The sequence below is a fragment of the Leptodactylus fuscus genome, chromosome 6 (genome assembly GCF_031893055.1).
Source record: "Leptodactylus fuscus isolate aLepFus1 chromosome 6, aLepFus1.hap2, whole genome shotgun sequence".
Lineage (NCBI taxonomy): Eukaryota > Metazoa > Chordata > Amphibia > Anura > Leptodactylidae > Leptodactylus > Leptodactylus fuscus.
Genome location: NC_134270.1, coordinates 18,337,385 through 18,364,920, shown reverse-complemented (window position 1 = coordinate 18,364,920; position 27,536 = coordinate 18,337,385). Strand labels below are relative to the sequence as shown.

General features: G+C 44.6%; 2 protein-coding genes across 2 annotated transcripts in view; both read right to left on the bottom strand.

Annotated features, from left to right (window-relative positions):
- The window catches only part of LOC142210374 (uncharacterized), a 437,305-nt gene that overhangs the window by 378,578 nt on the left and 31,191 nt on the right, over positions 1 to 27,536 (bottom strand). The gene's annotated exons all lie outside the window — the stretch shown is intronic.
- On the bottom strand, positions 11,330 to 16,049 carry LOC142209081 (uncharacterized). The gene is made up of 4 exons (XM_075278023.1): positions 16,019 to 16,049; positions 15,869 to 15,975; positions 15,676 to 15,778; positions 11,330 to 13,063 (listed from the first exon to the last, which is right to left on the bottom strand). The coding sequence occupies exons 1-4, from the start codon at positions 16,047 to 16,049 to the stop codon at positions 11,943 to 11,945; spliced, it is 1,362 nt and encodes a 453-aa protein (XP_075134124.1). The 3' UTR covers positions 11,330 to 11,942.

Sequence of the window (27,536 nt, the reverse complement as noted above, 5' to 3'; positions counted from 1 at the left end):
CCAGCTGCGACCTCCACTCAGAGCCCCGTCGTACGTTTTGCCCCTGCTCTGTCAGGGGGCTACGAAGCAGGGCAAAATGTTTGTCGAGGCTTGTTCATGTGTAACATGAACCATGTCATGCCAATGACACTCAAATATATCTCCCTGGCACAGACGTTAGCTCTCTGTTGGCCAAAGTTCCAGAGTGTTTAGTGGCTGTAGCCTCCTTTCTCTCTTTCAGCACAGGGGAATATTTTAAGGGAGGGGTCTTTTCTAATAAAAATATGGAATAGAATATAACAGACTACAGGACATGTCTGGCCGAGTGGCAACACGTGTGGCAGTACGGCATGGAACAATGGAATAATGTGGTAGGCCAGGCCACAGCCATTACTGGACAAGACAAAACACCCATGGAAAACTGGGCAGTCTCTTCCCTATGGTGTAATCTGCTGGTCCAGAAGTCCACAGGGACAAGGTTATACTAGAGTTCCTCTTGGACTCTCAGCATATAAAAAACAATGGCATATAAAATCAAACATAAAAACCAAAAAATATTTTTATATATTTTTCATAAGAAGGATGGCACTTGCCAAAATTTCCTGCTTTCAACACATAAATTGACTGTGCAGTTGCTGACTTCCTTGACAAATTCCTTTATCATGTGATAATCTGTATTATTTAATCTAGAGAGGTCGATACAGGAGTACGTGGATAAAGCCGCGCTGGAGGTGGTAACTCGCGCTGACCAAGGCACAGGCGTCTACTCTCCAGTCTTTTTGGTCCCCAAGACATCAGGCGAGTGGCGTATGATCATTGATCTCAGATACCTGAACCGCTTCATCTGCAGGGTGCGCTTTCACATGGAAACCATCAGGTCAGTGCTGCCATTCCTACAGGCTGGAGATCACTTTGTCACCCTAGACCTGAAGGACACCTATCTCCACGTACCCATCTTTCCGGCACACCGACAGTTCCTAAGGATTGCCGTATATATAGAAGGGAAAGAGGCGCACTTCCAGTTTGCTGCCTTCCGTTCAGCATATCCTCCTCCATCCACACCTTTACGAAGGTAATAGCTCCGGTCGCCGCTGCCCTGCGCCTTCAAGGCATATTCATAATCCCTTATCTGGACGACTGGCTTCTCAAGGCTCACTCAAGGGAGGTTCTTACCATGCAGGTGCAGGCCGTTGTAGCTCTATTAAGCAAGTTGGGGTGGCTGGTAAACTGGCAGAAGTCAGTGGTGGTGCCATCAACTCGAGTTCAGTTCCTGGGATTTATTCTAGACTCTATCAATATGATGATCTCTCTACCCTCCACTTGCAAGGGGAAGATTGCTCGAGCGGTTCATCACTTATCCACAACCCGGAGGGTTACCATCAGGACGGCCATGAAGGTCCTAGGATAGAAGCAGTCCCCTGGGCCCTATGGCACATGCGCCCACTGCAAAAGGAGATCTCGAGAGTCTGGAACCACAGACCTACAGGATTACAGAAGCCTATCCAGTTAACCATCAGCACCCGGCAAACCCTGCCCTGGTGCACCCATCTGCGAGATGGGAAGTCCTCGGTCTTGCCCGTCTGGACCCTGTTGACAACAGGTGCCTCCCTCACAGGCTGGGGAGCACATCTGTGGGAGACCCCGGTACAAGGTACGTGGAATCAGCGGGAGAGGACGCGCTCATCTAACTGGCGCGAGCTTACGGCAGTTCATCGGGCTCTTCTGACGTTTGCACCAGTTCTGCAAGGGAAAGCGGTAAAGGTAAGGTCGGACAATCTGACGGCAGTCCACTACATCAACAAACAAGGAGAAACCAGGTCTCCCTCGCTTCTACAGGTCACCAACCAAATCTTCTGGGCAGAACAGAACCTCTCCCAGCTGGCCGCGGTACATATCCAGGGCCGTCTGAACATCCAAACGCCAAAGTAGAAAGGTTTTGCTCCCTGTACTGGGAAGACAACCCTTTGTCGGTGGATGCCCTGTCAATACCATGGAGGTTCAAACTGGCGTACGTTTTCCTTCCCATTCCGATGATTCCGAAGGTATTGGCAAAACTCAGGCAGGACTAGACGTCGGCAATAGTGATCATGCCGTTCTGGCCAAAGAGGGCATGGTTCACCAACCTTATTCTCATGAGCCGGGAGAACTACTGGAGGCTTCCACCAGTTCAAGATCTGGTGTCACTGAACAGTCGGCCTTGCCTGGGCCTAGACAAATTCAACCTCACTGACTGGAGGTTAACCGCGCCATATGCGCAGACGGAGGATTGTCCCAGGGAGTGCTAAGTACTAGAGATGAGCGAACACAGTTCAGATCAGCCGTTCCAAACAGCACGCTCCCATAGAAATGAATGGAAGCACCTGGCACGTACACTTTGCCGGCGGCCGGTCGCCGTGCCAGGTGCTTCCATTCATTTCTATGGGAGCGTGCTGTTTGGAACGGCTGATCCGAACAGTGTTCGCTCATCTCTACTAAGTACCTTAGCCCATTCAAGAGCAGAGGCAACCAACCAGAGCGACCAGAGGACCGCCCGGAGATTCCACCATTGGCGTAAAGAAGCATGTAACGAGCGTGGAGATGCAGTCCTAGAGTTCTTACAGAACCCCCTGGAGAGAGGACTAGCACCTGCCACCTGCAAGGTCCAAGTGTCAGCTCTATCTGCTCTCCTGGAGACACGGTTGGCACAAGATCCTCTCGTCAAAGAGTTCCCTTCGAGACCTTAGCTGAAGTGGATTAGAGGTACCGGTCATTCAGAACGACCTTCCTGCTGGCAAGAAGCCTCTGCCAAGAAGGTTGGCGAACCCTTCACTACCTTCCTTCCAGGACTGAGTGCGGCGGAGGTTCAAACCAGGATTCTTGCCAAGGTACCTACCCTTCAGCCAAGTAATTGCCTTGCCTTTTTTCCTCTCCCAAGCAGGAGGAGAAGGTATACACGCTGCATCAGAGGCTCTAAAGACAACCCTGTCAAGATGGATCAGAGAAGCCATCAGCGGTTCCCGATGGGCTCAAGTGTTGTCTGTTCCAGAGTGGATTCGGGTCCATGCCACCCGGGTAGTGGCGACACCATGGGCGGAGACACGGTTTCTGCAGAGCATTTCAGATTGGACTGGCGTATGGCAGATTCCACAGCATCGGGCACCCCGACTTGACATCAGCCTGCCAGGATGACCCACCCTAGGGGAAGCGATACTTGCTAAATCCCCAGTTGTGCTGCTGTTGGGCGTAGGGGGAAAGAAAGATTATGAATGATAATCTGTTTTCCCTTAGCCCAAACAGCAGCACAAGGCTCCCTCCCTATGACGTACTGTTTGTACTATTGATACTGCATGTATTATCATTTATAAACTGTTTTTGTAAGCTATACTTGCTACTAACACAAGGGAGGAGCATGTCTTCCGGCCTCTTATAGGGGTCAAAGCTGTTAGGTAATTAAAAATTCCACCTGTCCTAACATCTCATAGGGGCAGGAATACCCCCAGTTGTGCTGCTGTTTGGGATAAGGGAAAACAGATAATCGTTCATAATCTTTCTTTAATGGTACATGTGACCCAGTAATCCTGACACACAGTGAATAAACTCCTAACATCACCGTTACAGCTGCACACCACTTACATGGGAGGTACTAAGTCTTATTGGGATCTGTCATAGCTTCATGACATGTGATCAGTCATGTGGGAGGAGTCAGGCTGCAAACTGTACTTCCGGGAAATGCAAAAGGACCTTTGATGATGTAATTTCCATGTGATCAGTCGGGTGGGAGGAATCAGGCTTCAAGCTGTGATACTGGAGGAGTTTCATGTGATTCTATCCTCATTCTATGTCAATGTTTAGTGATGACCGAACCGACTTGTAGCGAGCCAGGTCCAACCTGAATATTCGCTATTTTTCATCTGTTATCTTTCTCATAAATTTCTATTTATATAGCGCCAACATATTCCGCAGCACTGTACAATTAGTAGGGTTCAAATACAGACATAACGATACCGTACATTACAAAGAAAGTCATTTTGCACAATGGGAATGAGGGCCCTGCTTGCAAGAGCTTACAATCTATGGGGTAGAGGGGGTGACACAAGAGGTATCAGGGGCGGCATTGCTTATACAGAGGTCAGACACTTTTGTAATAGAGGTTACTGTCATTACACAAATATAAAACTTTATGAGCCGTCACCAGACGTGTCCTTTAACATGTGGATGGTGCTTGGACATATAAAGTTAGCCTGAAATGGCATCATATCATGTGGGGTAATGTGGGAGCGGGAACAGAGAAGGGTTAGATTTTGGGGATTCTAATGACGGTATGGAAGGGTTTACATTAGGAATTGTGATAGGCCTGTCTGAAAAGATGTGTCTTTAATTTGCACTTGAAGCTGTAGAAATTGGGAGTTAATCTGATTGTCCGGGGTAGAGCATTGCAGAGAAGTGGTGCAGCTCGGGAGAAGTCTTGTATACGAGCGTGGGAGGTTCTGATAATAGAGGATGTAAGTGTTAGGTCATTGAGTGAATGGAGAACACGGGTTGGGCGGTAGACAGAGATGAGGGAGGAAATGTAGGGAGGTGCGGCATTATGGAGAGCCTTGTGGATGAGGGGGATAACTTTATATTTTATTCTATAATGAATAGGCAGCCAGTGTAGCAACTGGCACAGACCAGAGGCATTGCTGTAGCGTCTAGCCTGATAGATGAGCCTGGCCGCTGCATTCAGAATAGATTGTAGAGGGGAGAGTTTAGTGAGGGGAAGACCGATTAGTAAGGAGTTACAGTAGTCAAGGTGAGAATGAATCAGAGCAACAATAAGTGTCTTTAATGTATCTCTGGTAAAGAAAGGACATATTCTGGAGATGTTTTTGAGGTGGAGGTGACATGAGCGTGCAAGTGATTCTGTATGGGGAGTGAAGGAAAGGTCTGCGTCAAACATGACCCCGAGGCAGCAGGCATGCTGCCTAGGAGTTATAGTAAGGCCTGAGACTACAATGGATATATCAGGGACAGATCTGTTAGATGTGCAAACAGTAGTATTTCAGTCTTAGAGAGATTTAGTTTCAGATAGAGCGAAGACATTATATTTGAGGCAGCAGAAAGACAGTTGCTGGTGTTCTGTATTAGTGCAGGGGTGACGTCACAGGAAGATGTGTATAATTGGGTGTCATCAGCATAAAGATGGTACCGGAAGCCAAATCTGGTGATGGTTTGTCCAGTGGGGGCTGTTTAGAGAGAAAAGAGCAGGGGGTCTAGGACCGAACCCTGAGGAATCCCAACAGCAAGGGAAAGAGGGGAAGAAACAGAGCCTGCAAATGATACACTGAAAGTGCGGTCTTAGAGATAAGAGGAGAACCAGGAGAGCGCAGTGTCCTTAAGGCCGACTGAGCGGAGCATAGTGAGGAGGAGTTGATGGTCAACAGTGTCAAAAGCTGCAGAGAGATCCAGAAGAATAAGAAGAGAGAAGTCACCATTAGATTTAGCCATTAGGAGATCATTGGAGACTTTGGTGAGGGCCATTTCAGTAGAGTGCAGAGCGCGGACACCAGATTGCAAGGGGTCAAGCAGAGAGTTAGCGGATTAAACGAGAATAGACCAGGCGTTTCAAGATTTTAGAGATGAAGGGGAGGTTAGAGACGCGTCGATAGTTAGCAGTACAGGACGGGTCCAGGGAGGGTATTTTCAATAGCGGAGTTATAACAGCATGCTTGAAAGAGGATGGGAAAATTCCAGAAGAGAGAGAGAGAGGTTAAATATTTTAATAATGCAAGTCATGACAGCAGGCGACAGAGATTGCAGAAGGTGTGAGCGGAAGGGGTCACTACTGCAGGTTGTAGGGTGAGATGAAGAAAGTAGCTGAGAGACTTCCTCTTCTGTAACAGGTTGAAAAGATGAGAATGGACAGTCTGAAGTGCGGTAGGTGTGGGAATCAATGCCACCTGGGGATTGGGCAGTTATTTCCTGACGGATCTTATCAATTTTATCATGGAAATAAGTGGCCAGGTCATCTGCACTAAGGTCTGTGAATGGCGTCTGCACCTTGGGTGTGAGCAAGGAGTGAAAAGTTTCAAAAAGCCTTTTAGGGTTGCTGGAGAGAGAAGAGATGAGGGTGGTGAAATAGGTTTCTTTGGCGAGGTAAATGGCAGAACTATATGTTTTAAGCATAAATTTGAAGTGGAGGAAATCTGCAGGTGAGCGTGATTTTCTCCAGAGATGTTCGGCAGACCTAGAACACCGCTGAAGAAGATGTTTCTGTGACGTGTGCCAGGGTTGCTGCCTCCTATGTGGGACTTTACGAGTGGAGGGGGGAGCCACCTCATCCAATGCATTTTTAAGGGTTTCATTATAGTGACTGGTGGCCAGATTGGGACAGGATATTGAGGAGATGGGGGACAGAGAGAACTGTAGAGTATCTGAGAGGTGCTGGGTGATAGCACGCAAATTCCTATATGTGTGAGGGGTAGGTGTATCTTGTGAAGGGGAGAGGGCACTGATGGTGAGAGACAGAAGATTATGATCAGAGAGTGGTAGAGAAGAGTTAGTAAATTTAGAAACTGTTAGGAGATGATGGAAGACAATATCAACATGTGTGGCAGAAGAAGAACATTGTGAAAGACCAAAAGAGGTTGTTATTGAGAGAAACTGTGAGGCAGCCGGGGAGTGAGGGGTGTCAATAGGTATGTTAATGTCACCCATGATGAGGGTAGGAATTTCACTGGATAAAAAGTGGGGAAGCCAAGAAGCAAAGTGGTCCAAAAATTGGTAGGGTGAGCCAGGTGGACAGTAGATCACGGCTACACGTAAGGAGAGTGGGCGGAAAAGTCTGATAGCATGGACTTCAAATGAGGGGAATGTGAGTGAGGGTACTGGTGGAATGGACTGAAAAATGTACTGTGGCGACAGAAGTAAGCCTACCCCACCACCCTGCATATTATCAGGCCTAGAGGTATGTGAGAATTGTAGGCCACCATGAGACAGAGCAGCAGGGGAGGCCGTATCTGCCTGCTGGATCCAAGTTTCAGTAAGGGCGAGCAGGCTGAGGGATTTACTAAGGAATAAGTCATTAATATATTTTAGTTTGTTACACACTTAGCGGGCGTTCCAGAGAGAGCAGTTAAAAGAGACAGGGGAGAGATGAGAAGGAACATGGTAAATATTGATGAGGTTTGTAGGCCTTCTATGTGTGCAAGAAGAAGAAGTGTTAGTGAAGGAAAGAGGGCCAGGGTTAGAAGAGATGTCCCCAGCTAGGAGGAACAAAATGGACAGAGACAGAAGGTGGTTCAGTGATTTATGTGGGCGTGTATATATATATATATATATATATATATATATATATATATATGTATATATATTATAGGAGTTCTGTCTGTCTGTCTTTCTGTTCTTTATGTGCAACCAAATGACTGGACTGATCTTCACCAAATTTGGCACACGGAAGGTTTTAGACTGGGCCTCAGCTCTCTAGGACGTACCATTCCTGAGATACAGCATTCCCCCAAAAATGACCTGCATTAGCCAATAGAAGCCTGCAATTCACTCTTATTTCAAATGATATACACACAATCACATGTCACTTATCAGCCAATGGAAGCTCGCAGTTGCTTAGTCTCCACATACACACAGTTTTACTCCAAATTTCTATAACAACCCAGCCATTTTTCTTCACTGCTGTAGGTCAGCCAATGGAAGCTTGCAGGATCTTCAGTCTTAAAATACTCACAGCATTTCACCAGGTTTTCATAGCAAGCAAGCTATTTATGACCTGTATTAGTCAATAGCAGTTCACAGGTCCTTAAATATTCAGTTGTATGTGTATCAGCCAATATAAGTTCACATTTCATTCCCCACTTTTCCATAACAACACAGCCATAACTATACTGCACCACCTTACTGGATGTCAGCAGTCTTAGAAACTGAAATGTATTTAAACTACTCATCCCCCAAAAAGGGAAAATTGTAGTTGGATGCAAAATTCCTGCAGCAAAACGCATGGCTACTGCTCAAGCTAATGAAAACATTCAGCAGACCCAAAACCGTCTCCAATTGGACAAGGTATGTCACAGACAACAGCGACAAGTTAGACCAGTGCAAGACCGGCCAATTCTTATGGGGCCACTAAACAAACAAAAATTTAAATATATGTGGTATAGTACTGGATAAGAGAAGTGCTACTGTGCAGTGTCCATATTCAGGATATAAGTAATACTATGCAATATCTGTATTCAAGTTAAGACAAGTGGTGCTGTGCAGTATCTGTAAACAATTATTATACTCTGGGGTCTTTTCAGACCCCAGAGTATAATAATCGGAGACCCGGGGGAATAAAACATAGAAAATTACTGTTTCTTACCTGTCCCCCGGCTCCTACGATGTCTTCTCCGCTTGCATCCTTATGAAATAACGTCAGACGTCACATGACCCGGGACGCAGGCCGGGTTCACGTGACGTCAGAGACGTCAGAAAGGAGGCCTGGCAGGATCATGGAGAGGTAAGTAACACTGTTTGTTATGTTCCCTTACCTCTCCCTATACGCCGATCATTATACTCGGGGGTCTGCAAAGACCCCCGAGTATAATGATAGTATTTGTGGGGCCCGCGTTTCACTTTCCGATCCCGGCCCAGCCAGGATCAGCAAGTGAATAGGGCCCGTAACAGCCTATTTAAAAAAAACGCAGCGGTAGCGGCTGTCACCGGGCCCCCTAATGGCCCGGGCCCTGTGGCAGCCGCCTCCGCTGCCTCTATGGTAGTTACGCCCCTGGAGAAGTGCTACTGTGCAGTGTCCATATACAGGATATATGAAGTGGTACTGTGCAATGTCTGTATGTAGGATAAGATTGGTACTGTGCAGTATCTGTATGCATAATATGAGAAGTGTTATGGTGCATTGTCAGTGTTCATATTCTGAATAAGAGAAGTTTTACTGTGCTGCGTTCATATACTGGATAAGAAAAGTTGTACTGTACTGCGTTCATATAGCAATAAGACAACCACTGCTACAGTCCTATGAAAAAGTTTGGGCACCCCTATTAATCTTAATCATTTTTAGTTCTAAATATTTTGGTGTTTGCAACAGCCATTTCAGTTTGATATATCTAATAACTGATGGACACAGTAATATTTCAGGATTGAAATGAGGTTTATTGTACTAACAGAAAATGCGCAATATGCATTAAACCAAAATTTGACCGGTGCAAAAATATGGGCACCTCAACAGAAAAGTGACATTAATATTTAGTACATCCTCCTTTTGCAAAGATAACAGCCTCTAGTCGCTTCCTGTAGCTTTTAATCAGTTCCTGGATCCTGGATGAAGGTATTTTGGACCATTTCTTTCTACAAAACAATTCAAGTTCAGTTAAGTTTGATGGTCACCGAACATGGACAGCCCGCTCTCAAATGATCTGAAAACAAAGATTGTTCAACATAGTTGTTCAGGGGAAGGATGCAAAACGTTGTCTCAGAGATTTAACCTGTCAGTTTCCACTGTGAGGAACATAGTAAGGAAATGGAAGACCACAGGGACAGTTCTTGTTAAGCCCAGAAGTGGCAGGCCAAGAAAAATATCAGAAAGGCAGAGAAGAAGAATGGTGAGAACAGTCAAGGACAATCCACAGACCACCTCCAAAGAGCTGCAGCATCATCTTGCTGCAGATGGTGTCACTGTGCATCGGTCAACTATACAGCGCACGTTGCACAAATAGAAGCTGTATGGGAGAGTGATGAGAAAGAAGCCGTTTCTGCACATACGCCACAAATAGAGTTGCCTGAGGTATGAAAAAGCACATTTGGACAAGGCAGCTTCATTTTGGAAACAAAAATTGAGTTGTTTGGTTATAAAAAAAGGCGTTATGCATGGCGTCCAAAAAGAAACAGCATTCCAAGAAAAACACTTGCTACCCACTGTAAAATTTGGTGGAGGTTCCATCATGCTTTGGGGCTGTGTGTGACGGCATCGGGAATCTTGATAAAGTTGAGAGTCGCATGGATTCCACTCAGTATCAGCAGATTCTTGAGAATAATGTTCAAGAATCAGTGACGAAGTTGAAGTTACGCCGGGGATGGATATTTCAGCAAGACAATGATCCAAAACACCGCTCCAAATCCTCAGGCATTCATGCAGAGGAACAATTACAATGTTCTGGAATGGCCATCCCAGTCCCCAGACCTGAATATCATTGAACATCTGTGGGATGATTTGAAGCGGGCTGTCCATGCTCGGCGACCATCTAACTTAACTGAACTTGAATTGTTTGTCCAAAATACCTTTATCCAGGATCCAGGAACTGATTAAAAGCTACAGGAAGCGACTAGAGGCTGTTATCTTTGCAAAAGGAGGATCTACTAAATATTAATGTCACTTTTCTGTTGAGGTGCCCATACTTTTGCACCGGTCAAATTTTGGTTTAATGCATATTGCACATTTTCTGTTAGTACAATAAACCTCATTTCAATCCTGAAATATTACTGTGTCCATCAGTTATTAGATATATCAAACTGAAATGGCTGTTGCAAATACCAAAATATTTAGAACTAAAAATGATTAAGATTAATAGGGGTGCCCAAACTTTTTCATAGGACTGTATGTGTCCTCTGTCTGTTCTGCTGACTCTGCACTGAGCCTGATGGCAGTATTCTCATGTCTAACACATTCACAGAGACAACCAATGTCATTATATAATAAATAGGGTTGAGCTGATCTTGAGATTTCAGGATCGATTTTAAAATCTGATTTATGATCATTTTCCAGCCGATCCCGACCATGAAATTTGCTCGATCGCCGATCGGGATCCGATCTTTCCTGATTCCTCAACCCTAGTCAATGCTTCTCTATGGGAAAAGTCACTTTTAGGGTTGAGCCGATCTTGAGATTTCAAAATACGATTTTTGATCGTTTTCCAGCCGATCCCGATCGTGAAATTTGCTCAATCGCCAATCGGGATTCAATCTTTTCCGATCCCCATGGCTCAACCCTAATAATAAATGGAGGGCAACTCCACTCACGAATATCCAGCCAGCTGTGAGGGGTGCTCGCTCAGTGACACATGGCAGTGCTGAGACCACAGATCATACCATCATGGATCATCACAGATCATGGTACAGATCATAACATCTGTGAGGATGTAGAGAAAAGGTAAATCTCAATGTTGGAAGAGCTCATGGTGCAGGATAAACCATGGTGGGGTGGGTCACACTTCTTGGAGAGCATGTGGTTGATATAAACGATGGTGGGGTAGGTCATGGTGATGGATTGGTTAGGAAGTGTAGTAAGATCCGTTCTGCTATCAGTACACACAAAGACAGTGTTAAAGACACAAGACAGAAACTACTTTACAAGACAAGATCTTTAATTTTTTTTTAAATCTAGAAGCCAGTCACCTATAATTTATTAAAAGGATTACATAGAATAGTTACATATATTTTGCTAATATGTGTCCCTGTAACAGGATCTGATTTGTGAGGACATCATTTCCAACCATTATTCACATTTCAGCAAATCGTGACTAAGAGAATAAATGTTCCCCATCCCAACCCCTACGGATCTTACAGGAAGAGCCAAGAATGGCGTATTTATATTGCTTACTTATATGGCACCACTATTTTCTGCAGCACTTAACACATATAGTCAATATTGTCCCAAGTAGGGACTCACAATCTGCATTCCCTATCATATGTCTTTGGAGTGCGGGAGGAAAACAGAATACCCAGAGGATACCCACACAAACTTGAGAACATACAAACTCCTTGCAGATGTCCTTGACTGGACTACAGTGCTAACCACGGAGCCACCATGTTGCACATTGATCACATTCTACTTTACGGGAATTACAGGATCAGCATGTCTCATCCTAATGATCAGGACTTGGAAGCAGTTATTCTCATCAGATCAGAGATTTGCCAAGATGGAAATATCCCTTTAAGTACATGAAAAAGGCCCCTCCTCTGTGTATGTTTTTGGTATCAATAAAATTTTCGCTTTCTTGGTGTTACAATGATTTAACTCCAGTGTGAATTGCCTGATGTGCAACAAGATCTGATTTCTGGTTGAAACATTTCCCACATTCTGAACATGACAAGGTCTTCTTCCCTGTGTGACTTTTCTGATGTCTAGCAAGAGTTGATTTAGTACTATAACATTTCCCACACTCGGAACATGATAATAGCTTTGCCCTTGTGTGAGTTCTCTGATGTAGAAGAAGGTGTGATTTCTGGCCATAACATTTTCCACACTCTGAACATGAATATGGCTTCACCCCTGTGTGAACTCTGTGATGTTGAAAAAGTGCAGATTTCTGTTTAAAACATTTCTCACATTCGGAACATGAATATGGCTTCTCCCCTGTGTGAGTTCTCTGATGTGCGACAAGATTTGATAGAGCACTATAACATTTCCCACATTCAGAACATGAAAAATCTTTCTCTCCTGTGTGACTTTTCTCATGTTTTGCAAGATTTGATTTATCTGTAAAACCTTTTCCACATTCTGAACATGAAAATGGCTTCACCCCTGTGTGAATTCTATGATGTCTAATAAGATCTGATTTCTGGTTAAAAGACTTGCCACATTCTGTACACAGAAATGGTTTCATCCCGGTATGAAATCTCTCATGCTTACCAAGATTCGATTTATCTGCAAAACATTTCCCACATTGTGAACATAAAAATGGCTTCACCCCTGTGTGAATTCTCTGATGTCTAACAAGATCTGATTTCTGGTTAAAACATTTGAAACATTCTAAACATGGATATGGCTTTTCCCCTGTGTGACATCTCTCATGTTTAATAAGATTTGATCTAACTGTAAAAGACCTGCCACATTCTAAACATGTAAATTTCCTCTGCCCTGTTTGATAGGAACCTGAATATGGCTTATCTCCTGTGTAAATTCTCTGATGTACAACACTCTGTCTGTCACTTTTATCTTTCTTCTCAGTCTGTGATGGATCAGAAGTTAGGACCTTGATAGAAGGATCAGTTGCTAGATTTTTGCTGTGAAGGGCTGAGGGTATATCTGGGATAATGGCTTGTACTTCATGTGTACCTTGTGTGATACCACCATCATCTGCTCTAGATATGACAAGTTCCTCTGAGCTCTTGGTGCAATCACCTGTCAAGAATAAAGTATATTTTATGTTTCTGTACAATGCATGTAGTAAAACTGACTAAGACATTTATGGTTAAACAGAAGACAATCTACAACAGTAGACCTCAGAACAAGGACTAGTAGATCATGATGCTTGACCACAAACTGTTTTCCACTTTTCTACTTTGGTTATCATTTTTACTTGCTCTGCTCATCTTCGAGATCCTGTGACTCTGAGCTGTTAAATGGCCAGCTCAAACGTCTGTTCATCCAATGCTCAACAGTTACAAGATTGATAAGGCTTTCTTCCATCTTCCTGTGCCTAAGCAATAAGGTCCATTTGGTTTCTGAAGCTGCTAAGGTGTTCTCCTGGTCTGTTCTCCTCTCACTGACCTAGCTTGTTCCTGCGATCTAATCTGCCAATGGGTCGCTCATCCTTACTTAATGGATACAAGATTGGATAGCATGGCGGAGCATTTTTTTTTTTGCAACTCCCCAGGTACTTCAATTATTACACCCTGGGGGGTCTGAAGACACTTCAGAGTATAATAGCAATTCATAGATTGCAAATCTTAAAAATCTCAGGTTCAGGCAATTCCAAAATTTGAAAGAACTTGTAAAAACATCAGCTCATTACAAGATAGTTCTCTCGTCTTTATCTATTGTACACATCACTCATCCATAACTGATATACAATCAGAAGTATTACAGAAAAGTAGTGTTTGTGGGGTCTTGGGCCATTTGTGATGTAGACACCCCCGGAGCCATCAGTAAAGTGGGACATGACTTTGGGATGTGGGAATCAAAAACTCCTGCAGTTTCTTCTTTGTGCAGTAGTTGTGAAGATTTATACAAACGGGTTCAGCTTTAAGAGTATATCAGTGTATATTCAGCTTTAGGAGTATACAGTGCTTAGTGTGTTACTCTATGGAGGGAGGAGTTTAGGAATAGATGTCACTTCCTGTCTCCTCCATCTTCATCCTCTTTCTCTCATCACAAGACCTGGAGGTAACATGTCTGCAGTATCAGGGAGTATAAGACTGGGGTTTATCACCTCACATAACACTGGTGACCACATTCACATTACACAGCACTACTAGTGTAGTATCACAAACTATACTGTATATACTGCAGTATTACCTCAGGATATATAAAGTCAGAGCCCCCTCATGTATTTACCTCACACACGGTAGATATGGCTGATATATCATATATACTGCAGTATTACCTCAGGATATATACAGTCACAGAATCCCCTCATGTATTTACCACACACACTGCAGATTTGGCTGATATATATCATATATACTGAAGTGTTACCTCAGGATATATACATTCACAGAGTCCTCTCATGTATGATTTATTATAGATTACTGCTGTGTAATGCAGTCAGTGCTTGCGGCTGGGGGTAATTTGGTGATGGAACAGATTGGTAGCCAGGCCTTTGTAGCTCCAAGAACCTCCCCCTCAAAGAGGAAGAGGTTTGTATCCAAAAAAGTTGAGTGCTTGTGTTATTACTAACCCTTACTATATAGTACTCTATACAGGTTATTTTTTAATTGGAGGGGTGGGGGTCCTTGGAGTTGGTTGAAATTTTCAGAGGTGGGGAAACATGGTGGTTAGTTTCTCCTAGGATTAATTTAATCTGGTTTGGCTGGTCTTGGGGCTCCTGCTGGGTGGTGTTCCGGGGAGTGGGTTATTATATGTGGTAAAACTGACATTCTAGGTTTTATGGTGCCACTGAGCCAATGCTTGCGGCTGGGGGTAATTTGGTGTGGTGGTACAGATTGGCGGCCAGACTTTTATAGCTCCAAGAACCTTCCCCTCAAGAAGAAGGGTTTGCATCCGGAAAAGATAAGTGCTTGTGTTATTATTCCTTTATATGGCATCTGATGATCTATATATTACCTCCGTATTAGGGCCCAACACATTTAGGCAAAGGAAATCAGCCAATTACTGCACCGGATTATTCTATTTCTTAGTCTTCATGTAGCTGGTGTCTTAAGAGCATTTACAGTCTGTATCCAGATAAGTATATGGATTACCATGTTACATCATATAATGCAGCCGGTCCCATTACTATGGCATATACTATGTGATGGGATATTTCTCAGTGGGGTCCTATAACAGTATAATTTTGTACCCACTGACAGCTGCTAAGTCTTTCCTTATTACCTACATGATTCTGGATTATTCTAGAGCTAGTATAACTTAGTATTATTGCTTATACAGTATTTAGGGTGAGCTGGTTAAAATATTATTTCTTTTAGAGCACCTTTAATTTCATGGTGTGGTATAAATATATATGTAAAGGGATTTGCATGCATAATCCCAACAGAAGTACAGTCTTTAGGCAGCACAGGGGAAAAACAGGTATATCAATGGAATGATGGCACAGAGCAGAAATATAAACGTAGGGGACGAATAGCCTTTCTTAAGGCTATTCCAACATGATATTACCTGAAAAAGGGATTCTAATAATAGAATCCCTTTAATGTATGCAATAACTGCATGTAAGGGAAAGAGGCAGATCTGTCTGGAATATAGAGCCTAAACAAAGCAACATTAAATTGTTGTAGCCAGATAATGAGGAGAACCTGTGACTATTCTGTCTGTATTTAGTGGTGACTACTCACCTGGGCGGTCACCTGTAGGAATGTCCTCCATACGCTCCTGATCCCCCCTCACATATGTCTCTGGAGAATTAATACTGTTCAGATCTTCACCAAGATACAAAAGCTGTGAAACAAATATTGTAAAAGTCACCAGACGGATAGAGAAGTCACATGGGATGTTTTATAGGAGAAGAAGTAGAAAATTTCATGTTACCTTATCTTCATCTACCTGATCATCCTGGAGGACATTTTCTTCCTTACAGTCCTGTGGTAGAAGAGGACTGGGACATCTCTCCGGTGATGTTCTCTTACTGGATGGAACTGGAGGAAACACATACAGGAACTGAATTAATTCTTTCCTTACAGATAATGAGAGGCCGTGTGTATTTAGTCATGTCTATTACCTGCTGATGTGAGGGGCTGCTGATCCTCCATCATCACCTCCTTGTACACATCTTTGTGTCCTTCTAAATACTCCCACTCCTCCATGGAGAAATAGACAGTGACATCCTGACACCTTATAGGAACCTGACAACACAATGATACAGTCATCACCAGATCCCTTCATAGCGCTCCTGTATAATGTCCCAGCATTCCCAGCAGTGTCACCTCTCCAGTCAGCAGCTCAATGATCTTGTTGGTGAGTTCTAGGATCTTCTGTCCATTGATCTCCTCATGCATCAGGGAGTGAGGTGGAGGCCCCAGGATTGGGCTCAGGGTTCTCCCCCATCCTTCAGATACAGGAACCTGACAGCGCCCACTAGAGGTCTTCTTCACTACTGTGTAATCCTGTTTATGGAGAGACACATTAATAAATATCACTCCATCCATTCCCAGAGTCCCTCACCTCTCCAGTCATATCATCTGTTATTACTATAGATAAGAATGATGTAATGTGACATCATCAGAATCTCTCACCTCTCCAGTAAGCTGGTACAGGATCTCTAGGGTGAGATTTACTATACTTTCTGCCATATTGTTCTTCTCTCTTTTCATTATTGACCGGTTAGTCAGAAAAATGTCCATAGACAAGATTCTAAACTCTTCAGGTACCTGGATGTAAAAAAACGAAAACCTGTGAGGAAATACCGTATATACTCGAGTATAAGCTGAATTTTTCAGCAGTTTTTGTGCTGAAAAAGCCCCCCCTCGGCTTATACTCAAGTCAGCAAAAAAAAAAAAAAAAAAGGTGGGGGGGTCTATGACCAACCACAATATCAATGTATAGAATCTCCCATAAAATAGTGGGAAAAAAAGAAGCTATAAAAAAAATAAAAGTTGTACATCACTCCTTTCCCTAGAATACATATAAAAGTAGAAAATTACTGTGAAACACATACACATTAGGTATCCCTGTGTCTGAAAGTGCCCGGTCTACTGAATATAGGGGATCTGCAGTGCTCCTCTTCCGTTGGAAAGGGGTTAATAGGAGCACTGCAGATACCCTATATTCAGCCAGGCTGAATTACAATTGGGGGGAAAAAAACAGTCCTCAAGCTCAGGGAAGGGGCAGACAGACAACCAAAACACCCCTCCCCTTTCCCAGCACCCAGCAACTACTGCACCCAAAAACTCCGACCATTTTAATTTTTGAAATGTTCCAGTAGCTACTGCATTTCCCCCCCTCGGCTTATACTCGAGTCAATAAGTTTTCCCAGTTATTTGTGGTAAAATTAGGGGCCTCGGCTTATATTTGGGTCGGCTTATACTCGAGTATATACGGTAATATACTGTAGATCTTGTATATTCTTTCTCTTCATTGAAATGGGAAAATGAGATGAATGTCAGGAGATTTCCTCACTGTTCAGGATGTAGATGAAGCAGTTTCCTTGCTGTACATTTCACTTTAGCACTTTGTCTGGGGATTGACATTTAAAAGGACTGAAGACCTCGGAAACATCATTGCTGGAGAAGGGAAAATGTAAAGGCCCCTTTACACAGAGACAACCTCAGATCAGTTATTGGGAACAAGCCTCCCTGGGTCACTTGTTCCCAGTAATTTTCTCGTGCAAATGTACAAATGTTTACCAGCAAAAGACATAGCTCCCAACCGTCCCAGATCTGGCACAACAGTCCCAATTTTACACTGCTGTCCCCGATAGCTTACAGTTTGTCCTGCTATGCCGCTGAAGTGTTTTGCTGTTAACAAACTTTGTCAGGGTAGGGTAAAGGCTAAATGATGGATGCTAAATCCTAGTGGGTTAAAGGAATTTTGATGATGTCATGACCATGTGATCAGACTCTTGTGTTGGCAGAGCTATTCTTGATACTACAGAACAGTGTAGTCAGTGTTAAACAGAAAATGGAAGCTGCTGGGAACTGAGTCTGATGGAAGGTAAGAATGACAGAAGAAACAACATGTATGATTAAGAGGGGGGGATTAGGGGCAGATGTAGGGGCCAATTAAATTGAAGACAGATGAAGTGGCAATTAAAATGAAGGCAGATAAAGGAATATTAAGCTGGTGGCAGATAAAGGGGGTGCATTAAACTGGTGGTAGATAGAGATGAGCGAACACTAAAATGTTCGAGGTTCGAAATTCGATTCGAACAGCCGCTCACTGTTCGAGTGTTCGAATGGGTTTCGAACCCCATTATAGTCTATGGGGAACATAAACTCGTTAAGGGGGAAACCCAAATTCGTGTCTGGAGGGTCACCAAGTCCACTATGACACCCCAGGAAATGATACCAACACCCTGGAATGACACTGGGACAGCAGGGGAAGCATGTCTGGGGGCATAAAAGTCACTTTATTTCATGGAAATCCCTGTCAGTTTGCAATTTTCGCAAGCTAACTTTTCCCCATAGAAATGCATTGGCCAGTGCTGATTGGCCAGAGTACGGAACTCGACCAATCAGCGCTGGCTCTGCTGGAGGAGGCGGAGTCTAAGATCGCTCCACACCAGTCTCCATTCAGGTCCGACCTTAGACTCCGCCTCCTCCGGCAGAGCCAGCGCTGATTGGCCGAAGGCTGGCCAATGCATTCCTATGCGAATGCAGACTTAGCAGTGCTGAGTCAGTTTTGCTCAACTACACATCTGATGCACACTCGGCACTGCTACATCAGATGTAGCAATCTGATGTAGCAGAGCCGAGGGTGCACTAGAACCCCTGTGCAAACTCAGTTCACGCTAATAGAATGCATTGGCCAGCGCTGATTGGCCAATGCATTCTATTAGCCCGATGAAGTAGAGCTGAATGTGTGTGCTAAGCACACACATTCAGCACTGCTTCATCACGCCAATACAATGCATTAGCCAGTGCTGATTGGCCAGAGTACGGAATTCGGCCAATCAGCGCTGGCTCTGCTGGAGGAGGCGGAGTCTAAGGTCGGACCTGAATGGAGACTGGTGTGGAGCGATCTTAGACTCCGCCTCCTCCAGCAGAGCCAGCGCTGATTGGCCGAATTCCGTACTCTGGCCAATCAGCACTGGCTAATGCATTGTATTGGCGTGATGAAGCAGTGCTGAATGTGTGTGCTTAGCACACACATTCAGCTCTACTTCATCGGGCTAATAGAATGCATTGGCCAGCGCTGATTGGCCGAATTCCGTACTCTGGCCAATCAGTGCTGGCCAATGCATTCTATTAGCTTGATGAAGCAGAGTGTGCACAAGGGTTCAAGCGCACCCTCGGCTCTGATGTAGCAGAGCCGAGGCTGCACAAGGGTTCAAGCGCACCCTCGGCTCTGATGTAGGAGAGCCGAGGGTGCACTTGAACCCTTGTGCACCCTCAGCTCTGCTACATCAGAGCCGAGGGTGCGCTTGAACCCTTGTGCACACTCTGCTTCATCAAGCTAATAGAATGCATTGGCCAGCGCTGATTGGCCAATGTATTCTATTAGCCTGATGAAGTAGAGCTGAATGTGTGTGCTAAGCACACACATTCAGCTCTACTTCATCGGGCTAATAGAATGCATTGGCCAGCGCTGATTGGCCAGAGTACGGAACTCGACCAATCAGCGCTGGCTCTGCTGGAGGAGGCGGAGTCTAAGATCGCTCCACACCAGTCTCCATTCAGGTCCGACCTTAGACTCCACCTCCTCCAGCAGAGCCAGCGCTGATTGGCCGAATTCCGTACTCTGGCCAATCAGCACTGGCTAATGCATTGTATTGGCGTGATGAAGCAGTGCTGAATGTGTGTGCTTAGCACACACATTCAGCTCTACTTCATCGGGCTAATAGAATGCATTGGCCAGCGCTGATTGGCCGAATTCCGTACTCTGGCCAATCAGCACTGGCTAATGCATTGTATTGGCGTGATGAAGCAGTGCTGAATGTGTGTGCTTAGCACACACATTCGGCTCTACTTCATCGGGCTAATAGAATGCATTGGCCAATCAGCGCTGGCCAATGCATTCTATTAGCGTGAACTGAGTTTGCACAGGGGTTCTAGTGCACCCTCGGCTCTGCTACATCAGATTGCTACATCTGATGTAGCAGTGCCGAGTGTGCATCAGATGTGTAGTTGAGCAAAACTGACTCAGCACTGCTAAGTCTCTGCATTCGCATAGGAATGCATTGGCCAGCCTTCGGCCAATCAGCGCTGGCTCTGCCGGAGGAGGCGGAGTCTAAGGTCGGACCTGAATGGAGACTGGTGTGGAGCGATCTTAGACTCCGCCTCCTCCAGCAGAGCCAGCGCTGATTGGTCGAGTTCCGTACTCTGGCCAATCAGCGCTGGCCAATGCATTCTATTAGCCTGATGAAGTAGAGCTGAATGTGTGTGCTTAGCACACACATTCAGCTCTACTTCATCAGGCTAATAGAATACATTGGCCAATCAGCGCTGGCCAATGCATTCTATTAGCTTGATGAAGCAGAGTGTGCACAAGGGTTCAAGCGCACCCTCGGCTCTGATGTAGCAGAGCTGAGGGTGCACAAGGGTTCAAGTGCACCCTCGGCTCTCCTACATCAGAGCCGAGGGTGCGCTTGAACCCTTGTGCAGCCTCGGCTCTGCTACATCAGAGCCGAGGGTGCGCTTGAACCCTTGTGCACACTCTGCTTCATCAAGCTAATAGAATGCATTGGCCAGCACTGATTGGCCAGAGTACGGAATTCGGCCAATCAGCGCTGGCCAATGCATCCCTATGGGAAAAAGTTTATCTCACAAAAATCACAATTACACACCCGATAGAGCCCCAAAAAGTTATTTTTAATAACATTCCCCCCTAAATAAAGGTTATCCCTAGCTATCCCTGCCTGTACAGCTATCCCTGTCTCATAGTCACAAAGTTCACATTCTCATATGACCCGGATTTGAAATCCACTATTCGTCTAAAATGGAGGTCACCTGATTTCGGCAGCCAATGACTTTTTCCAATTTTTTTCAATGCCCCCGGTGTCGTAGTTCCTGTCCCACCTCCCCTGCGCTGTTATTGGTGCAAAAAAGGCGCCAGGGAAGGTGGGAGGGGAATCGAATTTTGGCGCACTTTACCACGTGGTGTTCGATTCGAACATGGCGAACACCCTGATATCCGATCGAACATGTGTTCGATAGAACACTGTTCGCTCATCTCTAGTGGTAGATAGAGGGGGCAATTAAATTGTTGGCAGATGAAGGGGGGATATTAAACTGCGGACAGATGGAGGGAAAATTAAAATGGAAACAGATGGAAGGGAGGACATTAAACTGGGGACAGATCGAGGAGTGGACATTAATCTGAGGGGGCAAATGGAGGGTGACATTAAACTGGGGGCAACTGGAGGAGGACATTAAACCAGGGGGTAGCTGGAGGGGGATTTGTCTGCTTCTAGTTGCTCCCAGTTTAATGTCCCCCTCCAACTACTCCCACTGTTTAATGTGACCCTCCAGCTATCCCATTGTTTAATGTCCCCCTCCATCTGCCCTAGTTTAATGTCCTTCTCTAGCTTCCACCAGTTTATACTGGGACACGAGGAGAGAGACTTAATACTGTGGGACAATTTGAGGGAACATTATAATGTGGGGGCATATTATATTAGTGTGACCGTAGGAGCATTATACAGTTTGGAGACACAAGGAAAAATAGATAAGAATGAGTGGAGTCAACGTAGAAGTGGGTGGGGCAAAATTTTCTGCGGCACGCATAACATGCCGCACATTTTGTCCCTCTTTCTGTCCTATGAAACTTGGGAGGTATGCAAACGGACACACTGCATTTGGGTGGATCGTACTGAACATAAATTAAGCTAGATTGTCTGTATAAGAAGCGCAATGCGCTGTGGATAAATGTAATGTACAAGTCATTCATCTACATGCAGCAATGATAACGTATTACAGGAAACAAGCAGGCAAAGATCAGGACCTATTGAAAAATACAGCTCATCCCATAAATAAGCAGGCCTCATACAGCTCGTCTTACAAATAAGCAGGCCTCATACAGCCCATCCCATAAATAAGCAGGCCTCATACAGCTCGTCTTACAAATAAGCAGGCCTCATACAGCCCATCCCATAAATAAGCAGGCCTCATACAGATACATTACAGAGGACAGTGGAAAAAAAGTTCTGGCTTTTAAAGCACGGCGATGAAAAAAACTAAAATAGACTCGGTAGTATAGGAGGATATCAGTAATGAATGAGTTAATGATAATCCCCCCCTTCCTACTAATATAATATACACATACCTCTAGCTGTATACTACGTATCTACTCGTACCAGGCCTACAGGACCTGAGATGATGTCACAGTCATGTGATAAGTCATATGTGTGGGAGGAGGCAAGTGATCACATAATGAGGAGTTACCAGGCCAGGCGCTCAGTGCTGGATAAGCTGAAGTGTATGTGAGGGTGTGGATGTAGCAGAACTGTGTGTGTATGACGTGTACGGAGCAGAGCTGTGTGTGTATGACGTGGATGTAGCAGAGCTGTGTGTGTATGACGTGTACGGAGCAGAGCTGTGTGTGTATGATGTGGATATAGCAGAGCTGTGTGTGTATGATGTGTACGGAGCAGAGCTGTGTGTGTATGATGTGGATATAGCAGAGCTGTGTGTGTATGATGTGTACGGAGCAGAGCTGCGTGTGTATGACGTGTACGGAGCAGAGCTGCGTGTGTATGACGTGTACGGAGCAGAGCTGCGTGTGTATGACGTGTACGGAGCAGAGCTGCGTGTGTATGACGTGTACGGAGCAGAGCTGCGTTTGTATGACGTGTACGGAGCAGAGCTGCGTGTGTATGACGTGTACGGAGCAGAGCTGCGTGTGTATGACGTGTACGGAGCAGAGCTGCGTGTGTATGACGTGTACGGAGCAGGGCTGTGTGTGTATGACGTGTATGGAGCTGAGCTGTGTGTATGACCTGCAAGGAGCAGAGCTGTGTGTTTATGAGGTGTATGGAGCATATCTGTGCCCATGTACATTATCGTGCAGTCTGTAATGTAGTTGTGCTATATGTGTATTTGCTTTGGTGTTGTGTGTATATGCATTATGTATGTAATACTGCTGTTTCCCTGTAACGTTCTGGCAGCGGAGCACATTATATAATGTTTTGGATCAGGGCTGTGTGTAATGTAGATATAGTTAGAGGTGGACGGGCCATATACTTCACCGGGAAGATTTCGGGTTGTTGGCGGTTTCTTTCCATCTGGCTCTGGGCCATCTGTCTTCTATCCCTCCCCAATGTATAAGTTACTTCATGATTTAGGCTATATACACAGAAATGTTGTAAAAAAAAAATGGCAGGGATTTCTAATAGACTTGTGTTTATTGATGGATCTGTGAAAGTGGACAAAAGTAGGACATGTCCCGTATAAATGGATTTTCAAAAAACTAATTATCTAGGCCATATTTTGCGGCCTAGACAATTGGCTCGCACACATCACCGTGTAATTCATGGTCATGTGTACAGGCCCATAGAAATGAATGGATCAGTGTGCTATCCGGGAAAAATCTAATTCTGCAACTTCTCTCCTGATCGGGCTAAATTCTTAGCTACTTGGCTCAAAGACCGCACAGGAAACTGGTAAAACCGGCAGACGAAACAACAGTCTTAGCCCCCTTGCACACTACCATATGAATGGGCATTACAGGCCACTTTGCAGTACAGTACTGCCAAAAAAAATCTTAATTCTTATCCACCAATCTCTGCCTTTATCACGCTTTTTTAAAGGTGTTCATTAGTATGTTAAGAAATAAGGGGCATATTCGCCGTTCTCTTCACAGTAGAAAATTACAGGCCTTTTTGCTCTTTATTTATTTCCTTTGCAATTACGTTTTTTCATCTAACAGTAAGTCAGGCACTGAAGCGACATGCTATGCACAAGGGAGGGCCACAGGTCTAAATGTTTTTGGCGCAGGCACAGTTCGCAGCAGAGTAAGGGCCCTTGGCAGCAGGGGTGACTTACAGAGGCCTGAGCTCCCAGTGTCAAGTAGCGGTCGAGTCTTCACCAACAACCCAATGGTTGTAGACTGCTTGACTCCGTCATCCACTTCATCCCAAGTCACATCAGACACCCCCAGCCAAGAGTCTGTGGATTCATCAGACACAACCCTTAGTTGGCATGGTCCGGCAGCAAGCCCTGTAGTCTCAGGTGTCCTGAACCTACCTCTGTCCTTTCCTGTTCCCTCAGCTAGAGAAGTACTCTATGCTGTGGGCTTAGATCCACTATACTGTTGGGATGAGTTACTACAGGGCAGTCGGCAATTAGTGCCCAGCCTAGATCTGAAGGAGACATCTGCCGTCGCTTCCTCTGGTAAGTGGGCCAGTAGTGATGGGAGCTGGTGTTGAGAGCGGTCAGGCTCCTGCCTGAGAGACTGTTGAGGAGGACATCAGTGACCTGCAGACATTAGTGGATGACGATGTAGGCGATCACAATTGGGAGCCAGGTGACGAAGGGTCTTTATCGTCATTGGGAGAAAAGGGTGGCAGCTTAAACATGAGAACATAACGGAGTCAGCAAGGTGGTAGCAGTGGGAGGTCGGAAGCCAAATGTGCCTGGGTTAGACCACCAACTGTGCAGCAGCCTACTTGCCCGGAAAGCAGTGGTGCAGGGGTTCACAGAAGCAGTTACGGTAGCAGTCAGTAAGTGCAAAGTGTTGGGCGGTAAAATTACCTACTTAGCCGTGTGGCAGTTTTTGTTAAGCCGCCAAGGAAGCTGAACATGGCCTATGTTCAGTCTGTGGGTAGAACTTGAAGTGTGGCCAGGGTGCCAGTGTTGGCACCACAGCCCTGCGTCAACATATGTAGTATCACCATAAAGTGGCCTGGGAGATCCATGGCTCCAATGTGGTGGTCCTGTGAAGGTAGACCATGTCCATTCCATACCTCAGGCAACAAATAGAGTTGCCTGAGGTATGCAAAAGCACATTTGGACAAGCCAACTTCATTTTGGAAACAAAGATTGAGTTGTTTGGTTATAAAAAAAGGCGTTATGCATGGCGTCCAAAAAGAAACAGCATTCCAAGAAAAACACTTGCTACCCACTGTAAGATTTGGTGGAGGTTCCATCATGCTTTGGGGCTGTGTGGCCAATGCCGGCACTGGGAATCTTGTTAAAGTTGAGGGTCGCATGGATTCCACTCAGTATCAGCTGATTCTTGAGAATAATGTTCAAGAATCAGTGACGAAGTTGAAGTTACGCCGGGGATAGATATTTCAGCAAGACAATGATCCAAAACACTGCTCCAAATCAACTCAGGCATTCATGCAGAGGAACAATTACAATGTTCTGGAATGGCCATCCCAGTCCCCAGACCTGAATATCATTGAACATCTGTGGGATGATTTGAAGCGGGCTGTCCATGCTCGGCCACCATCTAACTTAACTGAACTTGAATTGTTTGTCCAAAATCCCTTCATCCAGGATCCAGGAACTGATTAAAAGCTACAGGAAGCGACTAGAGGCTGTTATCTTTGCAAAAGGAGGATCTACTAAATATTAATGTCACTTTTCTGTTGAGGTGCCCATACTTTTGCACCGGTCAAATTTTGGTTTAATGCATATTGCACATTTTCTGTTAGTACAATAAACCTCATTTCAATCCTGAAATATTACTGTGTCCATCAGTTATTAGATATATCAAACTGAAATGGCTGCTGCAAACACCAAAATATTTAGAACTAAAAATGATTAAGATTAATAGGGGTGCCCAAACTTTTTCATAGGACTGTATGTGGAGAAAAATGTTAGAAGAGTCACGGGGAGTGTTAGAAGATAAAGGTTTGCTGGAAGCCGCCCAAGCTCATTACAGGGTCGCAAGGACTCTAGAATGTGAGGGATATGAAAATGCTGAACCTTTGTTTCTTCATTTGGTTATCTGAAACTTGATGATAAAAAGAATATGCCAAGTATAATTGCTTGTGCGCCACTGCCCTAAAATGGCGCCGAGAGTAGTGGAGATGGGTGGATCTGTGACGTCTGTAGGCAGCTGAATCCTGATTTGCAAGATGTCTGTGTAGCCTGTGGAGCTCCCCACCCATGCCCCTGTTGTCTCATCTTCCGAACCAACGCCCAGGGACGGCGGAAGTGAGGTTATGGCTGTTCCCACTGGCAGCCATGTTAGTACACCCAGACCAACATCTCCAGCCCTCACCGCCCCTCAGATCACGCCCCCTTTATCCGGTGATTCCAGTGATAGCCACATCCAGTTCCTATCACAAACCCTCAAGCCCGGAAGAGGTCAAACCCCCGGGAGCCCCCTTTCCGAGTGTCTATGCCCAGTTCAGCTATAAAAGACCTCACTGTATACCACTATTATGATGTTTAGAGGATTATCCGTTCAAAACTTTGGTTGGGATCTAGTAAAGAAAAGGAAAATTGGGAAGGAAGGAAATTTCCCTTAACTTCAATTATAGTTTAAGAGATTCTGAACACTTGTGGTAATTACTAGAGTGAGGTTTGCTATGAAAATAAAAAATTGCGCAAAAATATTAATGTGTAATTTTGGTGTCAGTATACTAACTGCTGTTTGAGTTTTATTCCTATTTTTATTTCTGTAGAGGGCAATCAAAGCATTTTAATTGACTGCCAAGAGCTTCAAGGTCGTTTTATCTCATAGACTGCCAGATGCTGGAGGAAACACAGAGAAGATGGAACTTGGCGTTGTGCCAGCACCAGAGTCCACAGTCTATGTAAAAAAAAAAAAAAAAAGGTTAACCTGAGTAACGTATAATGACAATGGGTATACAGGGATATTCAAGCATATGATGTAATGGTTATGTTTTGAATTATTGTTTGTCTGGTATTGTCTTTCAAACTGTTGTATCCACAAAAGAGCAAAAAGGTGATAGTAAAAAGTTTTGAGTCTTCACAGTGTGGGTATGTGGGTCACGGAGGGGGAGACGGCCACTCACCCTCTGTCGCCTCGCCAACCTACAAGTTGGGGTTTTACCCCAAGTTAAAATCTTTGTGCAGAAGTTCAAGGTACACAGAGCTTGGATTACTGGTATCATCTATGTATTACAGAGAATATTCTGATTTTTACTTGTTTGTTTATATATCTATGTGTTTATGTTTTATTTATGGGAATGGGGAATAATTCTTATCCCATAGTTATGTGTTGAAACCTATGTTGGAATTTTATATCCCGTTATGTTATGCTAATTATTCTAACGTGTCTTCTTCTTGTCTAAAAATTTACCATAAGAGACCAGAATCCTTTTCCTGAGCTGACTCAGATCACGGTTATGAGGGAAGGTAACTCATCTGGTCTGTGCCGTATTTTAATCTTTGTATATTGTTCTTTATAATTTGTATCATACAGAAGTGTGCACAATATCACACTAGCTTCCGTTCTCTTTTTATGTAGTCAATGATCCCACATAGAATTGTCTTAGTAAAGCATTTGGTGTTGCCTTCTTTAAAGCCGTACCCGACCCCTTAGTTAGTTAAGATAGTTGGAAAAACATATAGTGCTATAAGAGGGGTATGGTAGAAGGTTTTTCTTGTTAGGACTGTGTTGTTAG